This window comes from Octopus sinensis, linkage group LG11 (assembly GCF_006345805.1).
Source record: "Octopus sinensis linkage group LG11, ASM634580v1, whole genome shotgun sequence".
NCBI lineage: Eukaryota > Metazoa > Mollusca > Cephalopoda > Octopoda > Octopodidae > Octopus > Octopus sinensis.
In genome coordinates, this window is record NC_043007.1 from 52,770,410 (window position 1) to 52,791,965 (window position 21,556).

Here is a 21,556-nt window from a genome sequence, read left to right on the forward strand (position 1 = left end):
TGATGATGATGATTATATATATATATGTAGCGAATCTTGCATGCATGAAGTGGATTTGATCCACCATAGCCAAATTTAAATCAACACTGTTACAGAACTTTTCCCATGGTGGAACAATGGTTTTTCTCTGACAGCAGTTTTACATTTTCCAGATGCCATTAGCTAGGCCGAAATAATGTCTTCACCACTTGACCCTTTCTAACCTCTTCTACTTCACCAAAAGCTAGAATAGATAACAAGACCACCAACTAAATCTATTGTTCTCAATGGTACATTTATCCTTCTGGATCTTTATATAAGCAAGCACACCCAAGCAAAAATCAGTCAGTCACATCGTGATGACTCAACGTGGTCTGGTTGACCAACCTTGGTCAGAGGGAGAAATGAAGTTTACTGTCAGACAACACTTCTCTCTAGCTCTAATTCGGTTCTCTTACAACATCATTCTATCTGTCTCCACAATTACTACTAAACAATGAAGAGAACCCAACTCAAACATTCTACCGCATCTAACTTTTGCATGCTTTTGGATAATAATATTTACCAATCAATTTAAAACTGTTACATATATATATCAAGCATGTGCCATCAGTAATTACTCAGGGTAGGCAGTTGGCGAATTAGTGAACAACAAATAAGTGAAACACAGGCATGTGACCGAGTTGAAGGCAGATCTATTTCTACCTTAATAGCATGTAATGAAAACGGTGTTGTAGAAATGTACACAGCACGTGTACTACAGCAGTACTATGCATAGCTTAAAAACTGAGATTGAAAATCATGCACAAATTATACCTACCTAATCTACAAAAAAAATAAAGCATTTAACATTCTATGTACAGTAATCAGACTAACCTTCATAATTTTATAGAATTAGGTGCTTATTTTGCCATGACAGGAAACTTGCTATCGCTCAATTTTATTCATGGTAGGCACTGCCTACCTAGGCAGCATGTCCCTGATATATATATATATACATATGTAAATGTTGAATGACAAAAATGAGTGCTCAACACTGCTTTGGTGGATTTATTTGTGAATTAAGGTTACTATAGGTTTCATGTTGAGAAAAGTAGGAGGGAGGGTAATAGAAAAATGAGAAATAGAGGGGGTAAGTCAAAAAGTGAAAAGATACATTAGATCCTATAATCTTAGATAAACTATGTCTTAACAAAAAGGAGGTGGTTGTAGCAGAAACGTCTGTGATTATTTGTCTAAAGGGTCAAGCCTGGCCTGGAGCTAAACAACAACTGCAGCCACTTATACATCAGATAATATACATTATTTAACATATACTCCTAGATACATGATGCCTGAATAAATGATGGGATGGTTACTGTTGGAACATTTTTGATCAAAAGTTTGCCAGATCAGGACTCATTTGGGGTTAAACAGCATCAAGGAAGAACACATTAAGTAATGTAGTCCTAGATCAGTGGTCCTTAACCATTCTTTGTTTTTTGCAAAGCCCCTTTTTAAGTAATTGTTATACCTAGTACCAACCTAAGTGGTGAATGATATCTCATGACTAAACTATCTTAACATGGATGTTAATTTATAAATTTCACACAAAAATGGATTGCATAAGCTTTTAACAGCGAAATGATAAAAAAACTAATAAAGACAAAAGTTTACTTTATACATAGCAAGTAAATGACTTCCCTGTGCCAGATGAAATCTAGCTAAATTTTCTATATTAGATTCAATGTTAATCAAAAGAGGTCATAAGTCTCCTCTTTGACTTATTGCAAATTTATTTTGTTGCTTAGTCAGTGAATCCTTTCTCTATTAAATATGAAGAAGGAAAAGCAATGAACAACAATTTAATTTCTTGCCAAAGTTGAGAATACTTGCTTTGCATTTTGGGCTAGAATGATTCATAACCGAACTGTTGAAAATATATTAGACTTTGAAATTATTTTTTAAGTCAATAGTTTCTTTGAGCAGAAGTGACATCAGAAAGAAATGGATTTATGAACCAATCAGGTGCTTTAAGATCAGTAAAATTTAGTAAGTTAATTATGTAACCTTACCACCCCCTCACTGTCCTCTAAAGCCTAACATCCTCTTTAAGATGTCCAGCACCCACTTTGAGAACCTCTGTTGTAGATAAACTATATCTGAATAAATGATAGATGGTCACAGAAAGAACATCCTTGATCATAGATCAGTTGGATCAATGATGACTTTGGACAAAATAGTAACAAGTAAAGATATATTATATACATGCAGAAGGACCCTGTTTCACTTGGGTTATAAACTCATAGCCTTAACACAGTTCTCTTTGTTTGTTGTGTAATTTGACACCTTCCTTCTAGGCACAATCAAGTAAATATTTCGTAAAGGACCTGTTCATACTGCAGTGTGAAATAATATTTCGCCACAAATTTTTTTGAATGCATTCAATGTATCTTACCTTTAAACCCACCACAAGCCACCTTTTCTGGAAAAGAAAGGCACCAATGGAGCTTTGTTTTGTGTGTTTTTGTTTTTCTTTTCCAGATTATTTCACAGACTTTTAATGAATGTGACATCGAAATCATGCGTGAATGGCTCCTTTCCCCAGGAAAGGAAAGATTTAGCTGCTATTTCTAGTATGCCTAACTATCATGGAGCAGCTATTTGTGATAAAGGACCCTCCAATATTTTGCTGTGAAATAATTTTTTGACCCTTCCCTCACTTTCTTTTCCAGAAAAAAGTGGCTTGCAGCAGGTTTGGAGGTCAGATATATTGAATGCACTCACAAAAACCTGTGTAAAAAAACTATTTTACACCAAGGTACAAACAGGTCTTTTACAAAATATTTACCCATTGTTATTTACTGATACACAAATACACCTATACAGAAGATTGCAAATAATGAAAGTAGCTGTAATAATTTTTTTGGCACCACAAATCATTTCAACATGGTTATTTACTGACACACAAATACACCAGTACAGCGTTTTTGTTTGACCTTTCAGCCTTTCTAATATTTTGTTTTTGTGTTAGTGTACACAAATACATCGGTACAGAAGATTGTAAACAATGAAAGTAGCTGTAATATTTTTTTTGATACCAGACATTGTTACAATGGTAAACACTAGATAGAATGGAAGACAGAATGAAGAGAGAATGATAGAGATGTGATATCATTGTGGTATAAAATGTCCTTTAATATCTTATACATAACAAAAGCACAAACACACACACACTCAAAGACACATACACACTAATATACAAAATGTGACTTTGCCATCATTGTCATCATAGTATAAAATGTCTGTCACTGTAGTTGACTATAGAAAGATTATTTTCAAGAAAATGTGATATTGTTTCAATCCAAATGAAAATAAAAATTACATATTGACATTCACAGGGTGTAATACTATTACCTCGTAAAATTTGATTTGATTTGGAGCTGTTAGAGAATGCACAGGGAATAGACAGACCAAGAATTTTATATATAGAGAGATATTATAGTCTGGAATACACGATATCTGAATAAAAGACAGGATGGTTACAGCTGGAACATGCTTGATCATATATTTGCTGAAACAAGAGCGATCTAAGGCTAAATAACAACACATTTGCACATATTTTTAAGTAAAAATCTTGCAACTATATTTTCTTACCTTTGTTATCTGATCCAAGTGCTTTAACATATGTTTTTTATCATATAATCTTGTTTTAAAATGGTTTTTAACAAATGGTACATAAAAGACAACAAGTTGCAGACAGCGAGATGCAAGAGCTGAAATTAAAATATAATAATAATAATAATAATAATCATAATAATAATAATGATGATGATGATGATGATGATAAGAAAAAAAAGACGAAGAAGAGAAGGAGTCACAAGAGTTATCTTTTTATAAAATAAAGCTGTGTACATTTATATTTAACACATTTGTGCATACTTAAATGTGGAAAGACCTTTGCAGTGGTAACTATTCTCAGAAGAAAAATTCTTTTTATAGATCATGTATGGGAAAACACCGAGTTGGACTATGACATCATTAATGACCATCTTTAACTCTCAACATTCTCATACACATTTTCTGACATTAGGGTAGAAATCACAATATTGTGATGTGATATGTTAGGACATCATTCAGAATATAATTAAGCCATCAGCAACTAAATTGGTTACCTCACTGGGCATGCTTGTGAGACTGGTGTTTTTGGTAACTGGACATCCTGCAGGGCAAAGGGCAAAACCTAGCAGAGGCCAGATGGATTCAGGAGAGTCAATGGCCATCCAGTTATGACCTATGTTATTACTAATGCTACATGGTAGTTCAAGGTTGGTAATGATAATAACAATAATTACCTTGAAACCAGAAGGATCTTGTTGGCTCCTGCCAGGGTTGCACCTCTCACATAGGGAAGAAGGCCCTGTTAGTCTTGGTTGGCACTTCTGTACTCCTGTTAGACATGGTATCTCAATAAAATATTGGTGGTGGTATCACCTTACAACTTACACTGAGACCACAAATACTGAGTTGGCCTCCAGCAGGGTCAAGTCTGATACATGAAGAGGCAGACTCTCTTTAGCTTTGGTTGGTTAGCAATCCTCAGACATGGTGTCTCAATAAAATCACCAATATTAGTGTCACCTTAAAACACTAACCTCATTACAGATAACCTCAAAACTGGAATTGGAGGTTGTAGGACTGAAGCTATCAGGAGTGGCAGGCAGGTGATGCAGGGTCAATCCATATCAATCTTCCTCTTAATATTATAAAAAAGACCCCTAGTTTAGGTAAAAAAAAAATATATCAAAAATGTGCACCAGATCTAACTGAAAGAAGCCAGATAAAACCACCTGAATGAAAGAAGTGAACAAATCTGTAATGAAATATTGCTTTATGAATGAACCAAATGAAAGAAAGGATTATAGGTGAAGTATTAAATAGGTGTATTTCTAGGGAAAAGCAGAAACTTGAAGATCATGTTTTTATCACATTGTCCCAAGTCTACGTCAACCACAGGTTCCCTCCACAGTTAGAGATTGGTGCTTTTTTACACAGCTGTCCTCATCTATACACATCACATGACCAAGCCAGCGCAGTCATTTTTCTTGCACACCACATCTGATGCTTCTTTTGTTCAACTTTTCTCTCAAGATGCTTACACTCTGTCATGCATGCACACTGACATTGCACATCCAGTGAAAAATATTAGCTTCATTTCTTTCAAGCCTACGCTTGTCCTCGGATGTCACAGTCCATGTTTCACTGCCAAGTAGCATAGCTTTTTGCACACAGGCATCATACAATCTACCTTTCACTCTGAGGGAGAGACCCTTTGTTGTCAGCAGAGGTAGGAGCTCTCTGAACTTTGCCCAGCTTATTCTTATTTTCACAGCTCTGCTCTTGGAGCATCCACCTCCACAACTAACTTGGTCACCTAGATAACAGAAGCTATTTACTACCTCTAGCTTACCCACATGGCAGTTGATGGGGTCTATATTCCATAAATTTTCGGTGGTTATTGTACCTGTGCACCTTTCACACACAAAACTATTTTCCCAATTAACCTTCCTCTGATATTGCAGCACCTCTTATGTGTCCATAGCTTATACCGGGTACATCTTATGGAGTTTCTACCAATGCCTTTCCTACAGATTGAGCAGGCCCATCTACCTGAAGGGATTTATGATTTGTCTGCCTCCTACTTACTAAGACTTACTAAAAAGAAAATCCACTGCAGGTGGTGTGTTTTCTATTTATTGTTTAAGTGAAAAATATAGAGACAGAGAAAATGATAAACTATCACTGAAGAAAGTGCTGAGTTGCATAGCAAGGAAATAAAGTTGAGAATGTGGCAAGATGGCTGCAGTGACAAGGAGATGAAATTAATGACAATATAACAACCAACTTCAATGAAATAATGACACAAACACACCAACACTGGTTGTTAAGTGGTGGTGAGGGAAATGCACACACACACACATGATGGGCTTTTTTCAGTTTCTGTCTACCAAATCCATCCACTGGGCTTTGGTTGGCCAAGACTAAAGTAGAAGACACTTGCCCAAGGTGAAACCATGCCAAAACAGACATAACAGCCTGAGCTCCAGCTATCAAACCATCCAACCCATGCCAGCATGGAAAAGATGTTAAATGATGATGATGATGATGACCTATCTGGGTTTAAAATAATTGTATCTGATATATCTCCCTCATATTTGCTATATTCCAGAGTACTTTCACTGTTATATGTGCTATTATTATTATTATTGAGTGAGAGCAGTGCATGCCATCAAAGTGACACTGAGGCAAAATACACAAAGCCCAGTATACCCATCATGACTACCTGTCTGATAAGGGTACAGCAGGCACATGCATCACAACCATATGTATGTGACATGGTGATCTCATATCAATATAAACAGTGCATGACCTTGTAGGTGGGGCCAAGTTAGAATTTCTTCAGGTCAAGTAGCCCATCCCACCCAAAAGGTCCCTGAATGAGGGTTGTTTAAGGATGTTGAACGAAATACCCATGTTTCCAAAGGTAAATTAATCAAACCCTAAAGAATTCCTCTCAACACACGGCTATGATGATCCCCCACTACTTCTGCTCATGATCAGAAATGCACATATCGTCAGCCACCAAGGGACATGCAGAACTGGTTAAAATCAAACAACTGACAAGCAACTCTCTGATATTGAGCAGATTATTTGCTGTAGCCCATCTTTTATACCAAGACAAAACATGTGAATGATAACACTTCCAATCAGTTAAGATCAGAAGCCATGAAAGCCAGTGCCAAGTACTGCATCAGGTTGTCGTCGTCATCACCATTATTATTACTATTATTATTATTATTATTATTATTATTCATGATGTGCACAAATGTCTTATATTTGGAATCAGTGTCCTTGATACCAGGTCACAACCAGTTTTCTTAGATATGGAGGATCTTCCTTACAATCCTTGCTGTACCTAATAGAGCAGATTTCTGAATTAATGCAACTCTCATAGTTGCATCAATCTCAATAAGAAAACTGCTGAGTCTGTTGATGACGGTAACGAAGGTGCCTATAACAACTGGGATTACTATTGTAGAATCCCACCCACCAGCCTTAGTATTTTCCAAGCCAAATCCTGGTAATTTCTTATTTTCTCTTGTTCTTTGATCACTGCATTCATATCTGAGATATAGCTACATCTATGAAGACACTTTTTTTACCTCTTGTCCAGAACAATAATATTTGGTCACCTTGCATGAAGTTTGTGATCAGTCTGTACATTAAAATCTCATAAGACTGGTCATTTGCTATTACACTTTCTAGTTGATGTTCATACCAGTTTCATCCTACTTTAAATTCTCTTTGCTGTAATATGTCCCAATGTAGTGCCTTGGCCACACAACCGTGTCTGTGTTTATACTCCTTCAATGCCAAAGGACTACAGTAAATTATGTACATTATAGATTCCTCTTTCTCATTACATTACTTTTATTACTTCATGAAAACTCTAAGTTTATATTGCTGGGTTTGATGGAAAGTGTCAGCTGCCCAAACCCAGCAGATGAGGGCGACACTTTTTTATTGATCACGTTTCAGAAGCCCTGTGGTTCTTGAACTAGCAACCACTAGCCATTGTGTGGTGGCAGGAGGCCTAGATTTCAGAGTGGAGGATAAGATACAAGATAAAATCTACTTGGCAATTTCTAGCTGTGTGTAGGTTGGTCAATGCAATGTCTGTATGGAAGAAAGAGTTAGGTTAGGAAGAGCGGGGAAGATATAAAAGGAATAAGAGAAAATAGAAGTATAAGGTTATAAATCAACTGGCTATAATGGAATTCAGACTTTAGCAGTTTGAGGGCAATGAGTGTGCTTTAGATGCATTGAGAGGCCCTGCATGATATGTAGAAAAGAAGTAAGTAGAAATTCCATAAGGTGTACCCAGTGCAAGCTATGAACACATAAGAGGTGCAGTAGTATCAAAGGAAGGTTAACAGAGAAAGTAGTCTTTGTGTATGGCAGATGTGCATGTACAATAAATACTAGGAATGTACATTCATCAAATGCTTGGGGGATTCTTAGAAGTAGCAAACAGTTTCATTACTATGTGACCAAGTCAGCAGTGGAAGAGGATGCTCTTAGAGCATAGTTGCTAGAGTAAAACAGGCTGGGCAAGGTTCAGAGAACTTCTACTTTTGTTGAGAACAAAGGGGTTATGATGCTTGTGTATGAACAGCTCTGTTGCATGGCAGTGAAACATGAGCTGTGACTGCAGAGGACATTTGAAGGTTTGAAAGAAATGAAGTTAGCATGCTTTGCTGGATATGCAATGTTACAATGTTAGTATGCATGTATGATAGAGTGTAAGTGTCTTAAAAGAAAAATAGGGTATAAGAGACATCAGATGTAGCATGCTAGAGAGAAAACTGTGCTGGTATGGTCATGTGATGTGTATGGATGGGGACAGCAGCATAAAGAAGTACTAATCTCTAAATGTTAAACGAACCTGTGAAAGAGGTAGATCCAGAAAGACATGAGATGGGATGGTGAAATGTAATCTTCAGATGTTGAATCTCACAGAGGCAATGGCAAGAGACTGGGACTTCAGCCGAATTGCTGTGCCTGAGAAGACATGTCAAGCCAAGTGAAAGTGTGATCATGACAAGTGCTGGTGACACGTGAATGGCACTGGTGCCTCATAAATGGCACTTGTGCTGATCCTATGTAAATGGCTAGTGACATGTAAAATGCACTCGTATTGGTAACACATAAGGAGCACCCATACTGGTGACTAATTAGGTAGTTAGACTAGATAAGATGCCAGGAATAAGCACTACTGATGCTATCTTCCTGGCGAGGCAACTGAAGGAGAAGTATTGAGCCAAAAATGAACTTCTGTACTTAGCTTTTGTTGACAAGGAGAAGGCTTTTGATAGAGTACCCCACCCCCTTATCTGATGGGCAATGTGGAAACAAGAAAAAGACGAGTGGTTGGTGAGAGCTGTACATGCCATGTACAGGGATGCTGTCAGTAAGGTGAAACAGCTACTCTTGCCTTTATCTCGTCACCCAACCTTATCGTTCTCTACCTCTACTATTTCTAAACACTGCCCTACTGACTTCACCCTTAAATATCCCTATCTTCCAATCACCTGTTCTGGCACTTCTGTTGTCTTGATCCCTCTTTCTCTCTGATCCATCCAGAGACACCTGAGCAAATGTAAAGAACCTAGTCTATTGAGTATGTTCTATACTTACACTTCTATCCCCACCAATACTCTCAACTATTTATTTCTGACCTTTCTGTTATCATTGTTCCATCTCCTATTCCCATTATCTCTATATTATAATTCTGAAATGCAAAAAGTTTGTTTTTCTGGTTTTGGGCATTGAGAACAAGTTAAAGGCCACTATATCCCGTCGGATTGACTCCAAAATTTACAGGGACATGTAAAATGAGGTGAGGATGTGAGTGGGCTAGGTTAGAAATCCCCATTTTAAAAGGTGTCATTGCTAGGGTCAAAAACGCATACTTTGACAAGTCTACTCTCATTCTTTTATGTGTCTGTCTTTCTCCATCTCTCACTCTCTTCCCTTCCTTTCACCTTCTCTCTATAACGTCGTTTCACAACATCTATTATCTTTCCCCCGCCGCCATCGGTTTCTATTATCTGCCTGGCTTCCTCCATCTCTCTCTTTCCTCCCTTCCTTTCACATTCTCTCTATAATGTCGTTTCACAGCGTCTATTATCTTTCCCTCGCCACCATCGGTTTCTATTATCTGCCTGGCTTCCTCCATCTCTCGCTTTCCTCCCTTCCTTTCACTTTCTCTCTATAATGTCGTTTGATAGCGTCTACTATCTTTCCTCTGCCACCTTCGCCAGCGCTGTCACTCTCTCTCTCTCTACGTCTGTCTGCATTCATAGAGAGAATTATCATCGCCACCACCACCACAAAATCATGAGAATCTTTCTCTTAAAACAAATCATCTTTAGGTTTCAAAATATTTCATTTTTCAGTCCTCTTTCATATATCATCTTTTCTTCCTCGATTTCTCTCTTTTCCCCCTTTCCTCCACATTCTCTCTCTATAACGACATTTGACACCTCCGCCATCTCTCTTTCTTCTCCAACACGTCTCTCAATGTATTTCTGTTTGTATCTATAAAGACGAAACGTGACAGCCGCAAAAGTTTAAATATTCCCACCACAGGTTTTCAGAAAGGTGATTTATTATCTCCCACTACCACCGCACAATTATAACAGATATTATTTATCAGAAGATATGTTATTATTTTGTGTGGATACAAGATTTGCTGTGCTAAGAAACATTATACCCTTTTAAAGAATTTATTTGTATGCTCAAGGCGAACGTCGTTAACAATAATTTGTCAGTAAATTTGAAAAATTTTCCAGTTTTGAAATATTTACTTCTTAACTATTTCATTCATTTTCTCATTGTAAACAAAATCATTTTTAGGGTTCAAAATATTTTATTTTTCAGTCTTCTCTTTCATATATCACCTTTTCTTCCTCGATCTCTCTGTTTTCCACCTTCCCTCCATTTTCTCTCTAGATAACGACGTTTGACACCTCCGCCGTCTCTCTGTTACTCTTTCTTCCAAAATTTACAGGGACATGTAAAATGAGGTGAGGATGTGAGTGGGCTAGCTTAGAAATCCCTATCTTAAAAGGTGTGGTTACTAGGGCAAAAATCGCACACTTCTTTCTTTCATATATGACCTTTTCTTCCTCACCTCTCTGTCTCTTTCCTCCCTTCCTTTCACATTCTCTCTATAACGTCGTTTGATAGCGTCTGTTACTCTTTCTTCAACCAACCCTCTCACTGTATGATTGTCGTTTCTTCTGCATGTCTTATCTCTTCATTCTTGAAAATAAAGACATTAAAAAGAACATGGTTCATAAAGAAGATTGGATTAAAATGTTTGCAAACATTTGATCCAACTCATTTGTCTCTTTATTCCTCATTTTCCGATTCCTTCTACGTCTCCATTGAACGGTGTTGTCAAGTTATTGTTTCTTCGCCAACATAAGACATTCATAAAGTGAATGAGTTGTTAATTACATTTTATACACTGTTCCATTGTTTAGGTGGTGTCGAAAGGACTGGCATATGCCACCATATAACCTCATCAGTCAAACTCCCAACTCATGCGTTCACGTCATGATATTCTTTCTACAAACTGAGCTGGGTGTGAATTCTAATTTCATACACTATTGCAGATGTGAGTTTACAGTCTGCCTTTTTTGGTTTAAACTATCTTCCTGCAGGTTAAAAACCTTTATTTTTTAGAGTCCTCAACAATATACGCCACCGAAATTCCATTTTTCAATTTTATGATTATACCCAGAGTGCTCTAATTGAATATGAACTGTCTTCCCATTGGCGGACGTTGTCTTTTTTTTTTTTTTAGAAATAAACGCATTGCCTCTTTTGTTTTAAAACAATGCTACATTAATACATTGGTCCAACAACCAAAACATGACCCGCGCGTAGAGCAGGTCACCTTAAGCTAGTCTCTATATTATAATTCTGAAATGCAAAAAGTTTGTTTGTATGGTTTTGGCATTGAGAACGGGTTAAAGGCCACTAGATCCCGTCGGATTTGCTCTGAAATTTACAGGCACATGTAAAATGAGGTTACTAGGGCACATGTAAAGTGTGGTTACTAGGGCAAAAAACCCACACTTTGACAAGTCTTGCCTGTCTTCCTCCGTTTCTCTCTCTTTCTTCCCTTCCCTTCAATTTCTCTCTATAACGACGTGTGACAGATCAACTATCTTTCCCCCGCCGCCTTCCCCAACGCTCTCACTCTTTCTCTCACATCCCCCCCTCTCTCTCTCTACGTCTTTCTGCATTCATAGAGAGAATTATTATCGCCACAATCATGAGAACAAATATTTGTTCACATGATTGTGTGGTGGTGGTGGCGATAATTATTGGGTTAATTTATATATGTGTGTGTGTGTGTGTGTTCTATATATAAATATGTATATACAATGTATATATACAAAGTGTATATATCTGTATTTATATATATATATATATTTGTATACATTTGTATATATAATGTGTACACACACACACATATATATATATTATGCGTATATATGTACATATATTTTTAATGCGTATATATATATATATATATATATATATATATATATAATATATATATATATATATATATATATATATATACACAATATATATATAATATATATATATATATATATATATATATATATACACAATATATATATATATATATATATAATGTGTGCATTATGTGGTCGGTTAAGCTGAAAATATGCACACCTATGTTAAAAGTGCTGGTGAGTTTGCATGGCAACTATTTTTTTCCTCAAATGACCTAGGACAAAATTCCTCATCTTATAAAATGTGGCCTGAGTAGACCCGAATGAAATCGGGTTATATTAACCAAAATGTGAAAAGGGGTCTAAATGGGGCTGGAAGGGGATTAAAATTTATAGGAGAGGGTGTTTAGGAATTCTCTGTTACAGCAAGCTAAAAAATTTGTGCCTGCCTTTAAATCGTCAATGTGTTGCCGTCCATGATGAAGTTTTGAATGCTTGCCATGGTGAGCCTACTGTCGTGAGAAAGAAACACTTCAAAACTTAGTGTTTAGGAATTTTCTTTTACATCAAGTTCAAAATTTTACGCCAGCCGTTAAACTGCCACTACGTCCGTCATTGAGAAATGCCAGCCATGGTGAGCCTACTATCCTCAGATTCTATCCCTTCAAACTTTGGTTTCCAATATTTTTTAAATTTTTATTCAGCTCGCAAGTTCATCTGTCCCTTTTAAATGTTAGTGTCTTGCTGTCTGCCTTGAAGCAGAGCTTTCCGTTGTCACTGCCTGATATTTATGATCGATCTTTCAAAATATTTTATTTCTCAACTTACTCAAGATCTTTTGTTGTTTATAAATAGGAGAGAGATAGATAGAGACAGATAGAGAGTAAGAGAAAATGAGGGAGAGTCCGAGAGAAAAGAAGAGTAAGAGAGTGGGAAAGTGAGAGAGAAAGGAGAGAGAAAAACAAAGAGGGAGAATGTGGTGATAAACAACAGGAAGGAAACAACAGAAAGCAACAACCACACTCTTACCCGCAGTCAGTCTATACATCTTAAGTTACTCAGCACTCTAGTGTTGGTGCCAATACATTCCGCAAAGTTGACAATAAAAAATGCATCCAATCATAGAAACCAAACCAAACAATAAATTTGAGCTCCCAATAAGAATGACTTGGACTGTGATGACCTGTATGATATGATATCTAGGTTTTCTACCTATGACAGCTTGGAAAGTGAATGTAAAATGATGACAGCATTACACACACACACACATTACTCACCTAAATTCTTTGTAGAAATTGTTTTTAGACCAACTAACTGAAGGGCTCCAGCACCAAGAACCAACTGGCAGGTACGGGAATTGAAAGTCTGAAGAATGCAAGAAAATTATGTGGATCAATTTATTATGTTGGATGTCAATAAATAATAATAATAATAATAATGATGATATCTTTATTAACCACATGGTCTTGAAAAACTACAACAAAAATACAAAGATATTCATAGCTGTAACAGGTTATTTAATACATAGTACTTACTGATCATTTAGAACTAGATGTTGTTGCTTTGTCTTTGTTAGGTGTGGCTGAGGCACGGGTTTAAGGGTCTCATGATATATTCCTGATAATGAAGATGGGGTAGCTTTACTTACCGATACACGAGTTGTGTCTGGTTTTGTTTTAAGACCAACAATCTCCATGATTTGTTCATGATGTTGCTTTTACGTCATGTGAAAAGTTGACGAGAGCACATGCTTTTTATAGATCCTGGTTTCATAGATAGTTGATATGTCTCTATCTTGGGACCTGAGGTCATCGAACAATTGACTTTGAACCAAGCTGACCCCAGGTCACATACATAAATACAAGAGAGAGGAATGAAGCTAGTATGCTTTCCTGGATGTGCAATGTCAGAGTGTAAGTGCAACAGAGCACTACAGTATTGAGAGAAAAGTTAGGCATGAGAGGAATTAGATGCAGTGTGCAAGAGAGAAAACTGCACTGGTTTGATCATGTGATGTATATGGATGAGAATAGTTGCATAAACAAGTGCTGATCACTTAAAATGAATGGAACTTGTAAAAGTGGGAGACCCAGGAAGATATGTGATGAAGTATTGAAGGCTAGTCTCAAGACACTGAGCCTTAGGAAGGAGATGACAAAGGACTGAGATATCTGGCACCTTGCTGTGCTAAAGAAAACCAACCCACCACAGAATTGAAATCCTAAAACCACCTTGGTAATGCTTGTCTGTGAAGGGTTCTGCCTCAATCACACATCCTCTCTGCCTCCCCCCATACATCCCCTAACACCCATCACTTCTCTATCACCTGAGAGCAGAATAGGCACATACTACATTCCCCTGGCTTTCTCAGTTACCTTTCTTCCTCATCCTAAACTGCTTCCTTTTTTCATTGTTTTTCTCCACCTAATCAACTCCTTTTTGCACTTTCTCCCCACTGTGCTGTTCTCCACTATAAACAACTTGCTTATCTATTTTTATTTTCAATGCCCTCTTATATTTACTGCAATCCCCTGCCTTCAAGCCTCTCCTCGGTTTCTCTCAGAGATAGGTGTCTTGCTGTACATATATGGATATCATAGTTGGAAAGGAGGAGTTAGAGAGTAGGATAAGGAGAGTGATAGTGAGAAAGATGATAGTGGAGATGTGTTGGGACATACCCCCAAGGGACATTGTGGGTGGTGAGAATAGAGTGAACTCTATCCTGCTCACTCACCCAATTCAAACATTTGTATCACTTCACCTATTCTCACCACCCACAATGTCCCTTGAGGGTATGTCCCAACACATCTCCACTATCACTCTCCTTATCCTACTCTCTAACTCTTCCTTTCCAACTATGATGTCCATATATGTACAGCAAGGCACCTATCTCTGTCCCTTTATACTTTTAATCTCTCAACTGGCAAAAGTGTCTCCTGCCATACTACTCCCCACTCCCAGTTGAAGGGTTTTTGCTCTTTTCATCTTGCAAGGAACTTGGTGACTCTGTCAATGATAGTGCCACATAAAAAAGCACCTAGTACACTCTGTAAAGTGGTTGGCATTAGGAAAGACATCCAGCTGTAGGAGCCATACTAAAACAGACAATGGAGCCTGCTATGGCTTCTATCCTAGCCAGCTCCTGTCAAACTATTCAACCCATGTAAGTATGGAAAACAGGTGTTAACTGATGATGATAAACTCACTTTCAGCGTAACCATGTCTGTTAGAAAAGTATATGGAGAGGTTACCCAACTTGGTCTTTGCGAAGGGCTAGTGGTCCTGTCCTCTCACTGGTTTAGGAAGAATTTGTGAAAGGCCATCTTCAGGTTTAACCTAAAAAGCTCAATGTTCACAGGGAATTTTTTTAGGAGTGATATTTGTGTCAAATTGAAGTAATAGTTCATCTTAAGGAGTCTTCAACAAGAATTTGTTGAAATCAATCCCAATTTATGAGAATGTTTTTGTTTTCCATGATTTCCTGCATTAAATTGCTGTTGCTTATTTGAATAACCTGTAAAGATGATGAGGGTTCAGCCTGTGTACTTGATTGTATGTTTAGCTGTTGCTGTTGAGTTTGTATTTTCTTTTCCTTTAACCCTTTCGTTACTATATTTCTGACCAAAATACACCCCTCATGAGTTTCAATTAAATTCTAAAATAATCATGAATCTAGGCTTGTTTCATTAAATAACTGTAACTTTTTTACTTATCAACATATTAATGTGATATTTGGAACATAATTAAAGAAAGGGTTCTTAATCAATTCTATTGCATAACTTTTGTCTCAAAGTGACTTTAATTACAGGTAAATCCAGGTAAATTGAGCAAAAGGTAAAAATATTAAAATTTTAAATTGAGCAAAAGGTAAAAATATTAAAATTTTGTTTAAACATCACCATAGAAAATGAATCACCAGCTAATATTCAAATGGGTATGCAACAAAATTTTGATAAAGAAGAATTGTGCACATCACTATATCATCAGTTGAATTTAATGCACAACAGGTGTACCATAAAGGTGGAATAAACTGAAATACTGGAATCCACCGTAAGTTTGACCGAACTAAAGAAATCGGTCAAAAAATAATATACGGCCCTGGTTATGGTATGGAAGTGATAAATTCCAGACCACATCGTTCCCTAGGCCATGCTGACTAACATTATTTCCCCTGTATAAAAACTAAATCCACGCAGTACCCAGTATTTGCTTCACAAATTTTCCGAAATTTGAACCCCCATTTTGTGTTTGTTTACATTCTGTGTCAGTTTGTTTCCGCATTGATCGCTTCAAACAATAACTTCCAGACCACATCATACCCTAAGCCATGCTGACTAACATTAGTTTCCTTGTATAAAAACTGAATCCACAACAGTACCCAGTATTTGTTTCACAAATTTTCCAATTCGGAATCAATGCTTGATAACATGAAACCCCTATCCATTTTCAAAGTTGAAGAAAAATCGATGCCGAAAAAAATGTGGAAAAAAATCTCCCAAAATTCAGGGAATTAAAATTACACATCGATCGTTGTACAAAACTGTAGATGAACTGTTTACGAAGCATAATCACGTGTTTTCACGAATGTACTAAAGAGATTTGCTCTGATATTCTCATTTAAATATGAATAGGTAAATTCGGGCGGCTTGGTCACATTAACCAAAATTTTTTTCAGGCGGCTTTGGGCGGTTTGGTAACGAAAGGGTTAAGTGCTTTTGTTTTTTGTAGTTGTGGTCATTGGTTATGCTGTTGTTGGAGTTTTGGTGTTGATGTTGTTGGATGGTTTTAAGACAGTTTTTGTGTTTCTTGCTTTTTGAGTTGTTCTTTGCTGCAATACTTGCTTTTCGCAATGGTCTCATCTTGTTCGCATTAGAGTATAATACTTCTATATCTACTAAATTTGTATTAGGAAGAGATGGATATGCATGTGTGCGTGATTGTTTCTCTGTATTGGTCGACCAGTGGATAAAAAGACCTCCCATGCTTGTATGAGTAGCTGTTGTAGAATTACTGATTTCTGGTCTCCACAATTGCAGTTGCTTTTCTTGTTGGAGCTGCTGGGGATGTTGCTGTTCTTGTTGGTGTAGTTGTTGCTGTAGCTATGATGTTGGCTGCAGCATAGAACTTCTTGCATTTCCACTTTGTTGTTGAGGGCCTTAAAGTGTGTGCTGCTCTTGCATGTATGATATCTAGGTTTTCCACCTTTCACTATGATCAGCAATTCAATAAATTTGGAAATCTCATCCAGGGGTTCTTCCTTTAACTGGATCAAAATATCCAACCCAGTCATAGACCAATTTTTTACAATATTTTTTGATATTATAGACCAATTTTTTTACAATATTTTTTAATATCAAGCAAGATTACAAGACCATGCCATTTCCCTATAAATATCTGATACTGCATTTGATATTTTAACTTTTACCAACCAAGACATTGTGAGAAAGAGCAAAAAGTCTTTGTATTTACATTGGATGACAGAAAGTTTCTGAGGTAAGGTTTTGGTGTGTAATCTTCTGTACAGTCTTTGTAACTCAAGTTATTACCTGGTTCAAGTTACAAAATCTACATCACCCCATATTTCCCTTACACCATCAGTTTTTAATAGACACACCCCACTATATAACCATTTTTCTGGCAGTTATTTTCATCAATTGTGAAGGGACTGCAAGCTGAACTCTCCTGTTCCCTCTGCTCAGGAGTTTTTCAGGCTCCTATATTTGTCTTTTATGAAAACTTGCTCATACAACCTCATCATTTCAGCAGAGGAGCCTGCTTTTATAGCTGCTGTGGTGGAAATGATTGCATTATCGTTAGCGTTTTAGTTGTTATTGATGGTGGTTGTGAATTTTCCAGGGGCTACAGTGAATATGGTAGTGGCAATGTCTGTGCTGGTAGAACTTTCAGATAAACTGGAAACCTTATACAATCATATTGGGAATTATCTAAATGAATGTGTAACACAAAGTGTACTGGAATGGATGGTTGAGGGGCGAACAACTTCGATAATGAATGTTCCAATGAAAGGAAAAGCGGTAGGAAATTATTGACCAGTCACTGCTTCAGTCTGCTGTGGAAGTTACAGACAGGCAAATACAATCATTTGATGCGCAATAAATTATTACCTACTGAACAGGAATAGTGCAGGAAATACTCAAAAGGTATCAAGGACCATCTAATCACTAACAAAATGGTAGCAAAGAACTGCAAGCAAAGACAGACTATGCTATGCATGAAATGGATCAATTTCAGAAAAGCTTAAATATGGTGCATCATTTTTAAATTGTGGAGTCACTTAGAATATTTGGCACAGCTGGAAAGATGGTCCTCAATGCTAGCATGACACAATGGAAAATAAACTTGATGGTGAACATGAAATCATTGAGAAGTGTAGCCATTAAAAGAGACCCTTTCACTTCTTTGTTATTTGTTACTATACTAATTCCCATCTGAATGACACTTAAGAAAAGCCAACATGGGTGAGAAATTAGGAAGAAATGCATTGTCCCTAAATCATCAAGTCTTCATGAATGACTTAAAGATACTTGCAATGTTTGAAAAAGGTAAATTCACTTGTTAATATACGTTAATACAGTCAAGGTATATTGCAGAGATATTGGAATAGTATTTAGTATATCAAAATGCACCCATTTTAACAAGATAGACTATCAGAAGGATGTTTTAACCTGATGACAATCTGTTGTGGCGAAAGTATGACACCCTCTGACAAGAATAGAAAATTGAAAAAGATGTTTCCTCAAGTACTATTGGAGGACTTAGGTCTATGCAAAAAGACTGAAGCTTACTTTCAAGTAAATGAAAATGCTGTGCCTGTATTTAAATCTAAGAGAAACGTACCATTCACAGCAATTGAAATCGTAAATGGACTGACTGGAAAAGAGTGGAATCATCAAAAAGGTGGATTACTCTAAGTGGGCAGTGCCCACAGTATGCATTAAAAAGAAAAATAATAAGATTAGGCTGTGTGCTGATTTCTCTACAGGATTAAATGACTGTTTAAAGACGTGCCACCATCCACTTCCAACTCCAGAGAACATTTTCACAAAATTAAATGGTGGAAAATTTTTCTCCAAATTGGATCTGTCTGATGCTTATTTACAGATTAAAGTAGATGACAAATGCTCAAGTATCTGACAATAAATGCACACAGACGATTGTACAGATATACCCAGTTACCTTTTGGATTAAAGATTGCACCGGTAATATTTCAGCAAATCATGAACACTATGTTATCTGATTGTGAATTTGCAATCCTTTATTTGGGTGATGTATTAAGAATAATTCATGTGAACAGCATATGGAGCATATAAAAGCTGTATTCAAGAAAATTAAAGAGTATGGATTCACTTTGAGTGAAGAAAAATGCAAATTCTTTTTGTCTCAAATTAAGTACTTAGGGCAAATAATTGATAAAAATGGTAGACAGCCTGACCCATTGAGGGCAGACGCAATAAAGAATATACCTACTCCGACAAATATACCAACATTACAAGTGTTTCTTGGGCTGGCAAACTACTATGCAAACTACATTCCTAACATGCACAAATTAAGAGCTCAAACTGGAATTGGTTGGTTAAATGCCAAAATGTTGTTTGAAGAAGTTGTTTGAAGAAGATTCTAATCACCTATTTGTCTCTTGTGCATTTCGATCTTGAAATGAATATTGTTGTGGTGTCTGATGCTCCGGAGTACTGAATAGGAGCAGTTATGCTACACAAGTATAAAGATGAAAGTATGAAACTAGTAATTCATGTATCATGGTCGCTGATAGTGGCAGAGAAAAATTACAGTCAGAAAAAGCCTTATTGATTATCTTTGCTGCGAAAAAATGTTATAGGTTTCTACGTAGTAGAAGATTTCTGTTACAAACAGATCAGTAAACATTGCTATCAATTTATGGGTCAAAGAAAATGTTACCTACCCATACAGCAAACCGACTACAATGTTAGGGTATAATGTTACAAAATTACAATTTCAAAATGCAGTATATTCCATCTAAAAAATTGGTCATGCAGACTGTCTATTGAAACTAATTCCCAAAAATATGGAACCACTAGAAAATACCATGATAGCCACAGTGCAGGCAGAAAATGAAACAAGAAGTATTATGACTAATGTTATCCAAGAACTGCTACTGGCTACACAGCATATAAGAATGAAATTTGTAGGCGATGAGTATATTACAAAAATGTAAGAAGCTTTAAAAAATAAGCAGAATAAAAATACAAATTCAAGTACTTTCTCAATATATGACAATATTACGATGTATGTGTAAAGAGTTGCTGCACCAACTATATTACAAAAACGTGTATTGCAGCAATTCCACAGTGCATACCCAGGAATGTTGAAGATGAAAGCTCTGATGAGAAACTACATCTATTGGCTGACTATTGACCAGGATATTGAAAATTTGGTGAGAAGTTACTGCCGGTAAAATATCAATCATGGCCTGAGACTGAGAAGCTATGGTCTAGGTTACATATCAACTGTGCCAAACTGGTAAACGACACTTACTATCTAATCGTGGTAGACAGCTGTGCAAAGTAGCCAGAGATATGCAGGTGCAATAAACCAACCGCTAAGACAACTATAAAGTTCCGATATGAACTGTTTACATGATACAGTGTTCCAGACATGTTAGTTTCTGATAATGGAATGCAATTCTTAGGGTATGATTTCAAGAACTTCTGTAAAATGTATGTGATAAAGCATATTTTCATTTCACCCTACCATTCAAGATCAAATGGGCAGGTAGAAAGATTCATGGACACATTCAAAAGAGCATTAAGAATTAAATAACAAATTAAGTAATGACAAAGCACTAACAAAATTCTTAAGGGTATAGAGAGCAATCTCCAATCCAAGTACAATTTCAGGAAAGTCACCCACAGTGTTGATGTTCGCGAGAAGAACAAATCGATTTTTGATAAGTTATTGCCAGAGAAAAAAAGATGTAAACGAAACATGAAAGATGCAATGAAATATTTCAAAGTAGGAGAAAAAGTGCATTTTAAAACCTACAAAAATGGTAAAGAAGGCTGGGAGGATGGCCTTGTTAAAAAAAAAAAAAGGAACTATGATGTATCAAATTAAAAGACCATGCTAGGAACATAGGAGACACATAAATCAGCTAAAGAAGAGACATACTGAAGAATGGAGAGAAATTCCTATGGAAGTATTTTTTGATGTATTCGATGTACCAGCACCAAAAGTAATGGAGTCCCATAGAACCAGCATGAGAAAACTGAAGCAGACCAAACACTTTGAGATAAGACCCGAGTGAAAAAGATACTAAAAATAATAATAATAAATAAAATTTCTTTATTCCTTTGGAACTCAAAATCTCAAAAGGAGATATGTTGTGGCAAGAGTATGACACCCTATAAATACTAGTGGTCTGACGTAGACAACTTTCATAGTTTGGTGTTTGAAATCCAGGTACAGTTGACAGTCCAAGT

At 36.6% G+C, this 21,556-nt stretch overlaps 1 protein-coding gene across 1 annotated transcript in view; it reads right to left on the minus strand.

Annotated features, from left to right (window-relative positions):
- LOC115217636 (vacuolar protein sorting-associated protein 54) overlaps window positions 1-21,556 on the minus strand; it is a gene marked incomplete at its 5' end in the record, with an annotated part of 299,488 nt that overhangs the window by 55,794 nt on the left and 222,138 nt on the right. The window contains 2 exons of the mRNA XM_029787388.2: window positions 3,616-3,734; window positions 13,355-13,442. Coding sequence (XP_029643248.2) covers window positions 3,616-3,734; window positions 13,355-13,442 — 207 coding nt within the window. The remainder of the gene's footprint in view (window positions 1-3,615; window positions 3,735-13,354; window positions 13,443-21,556) is intronic.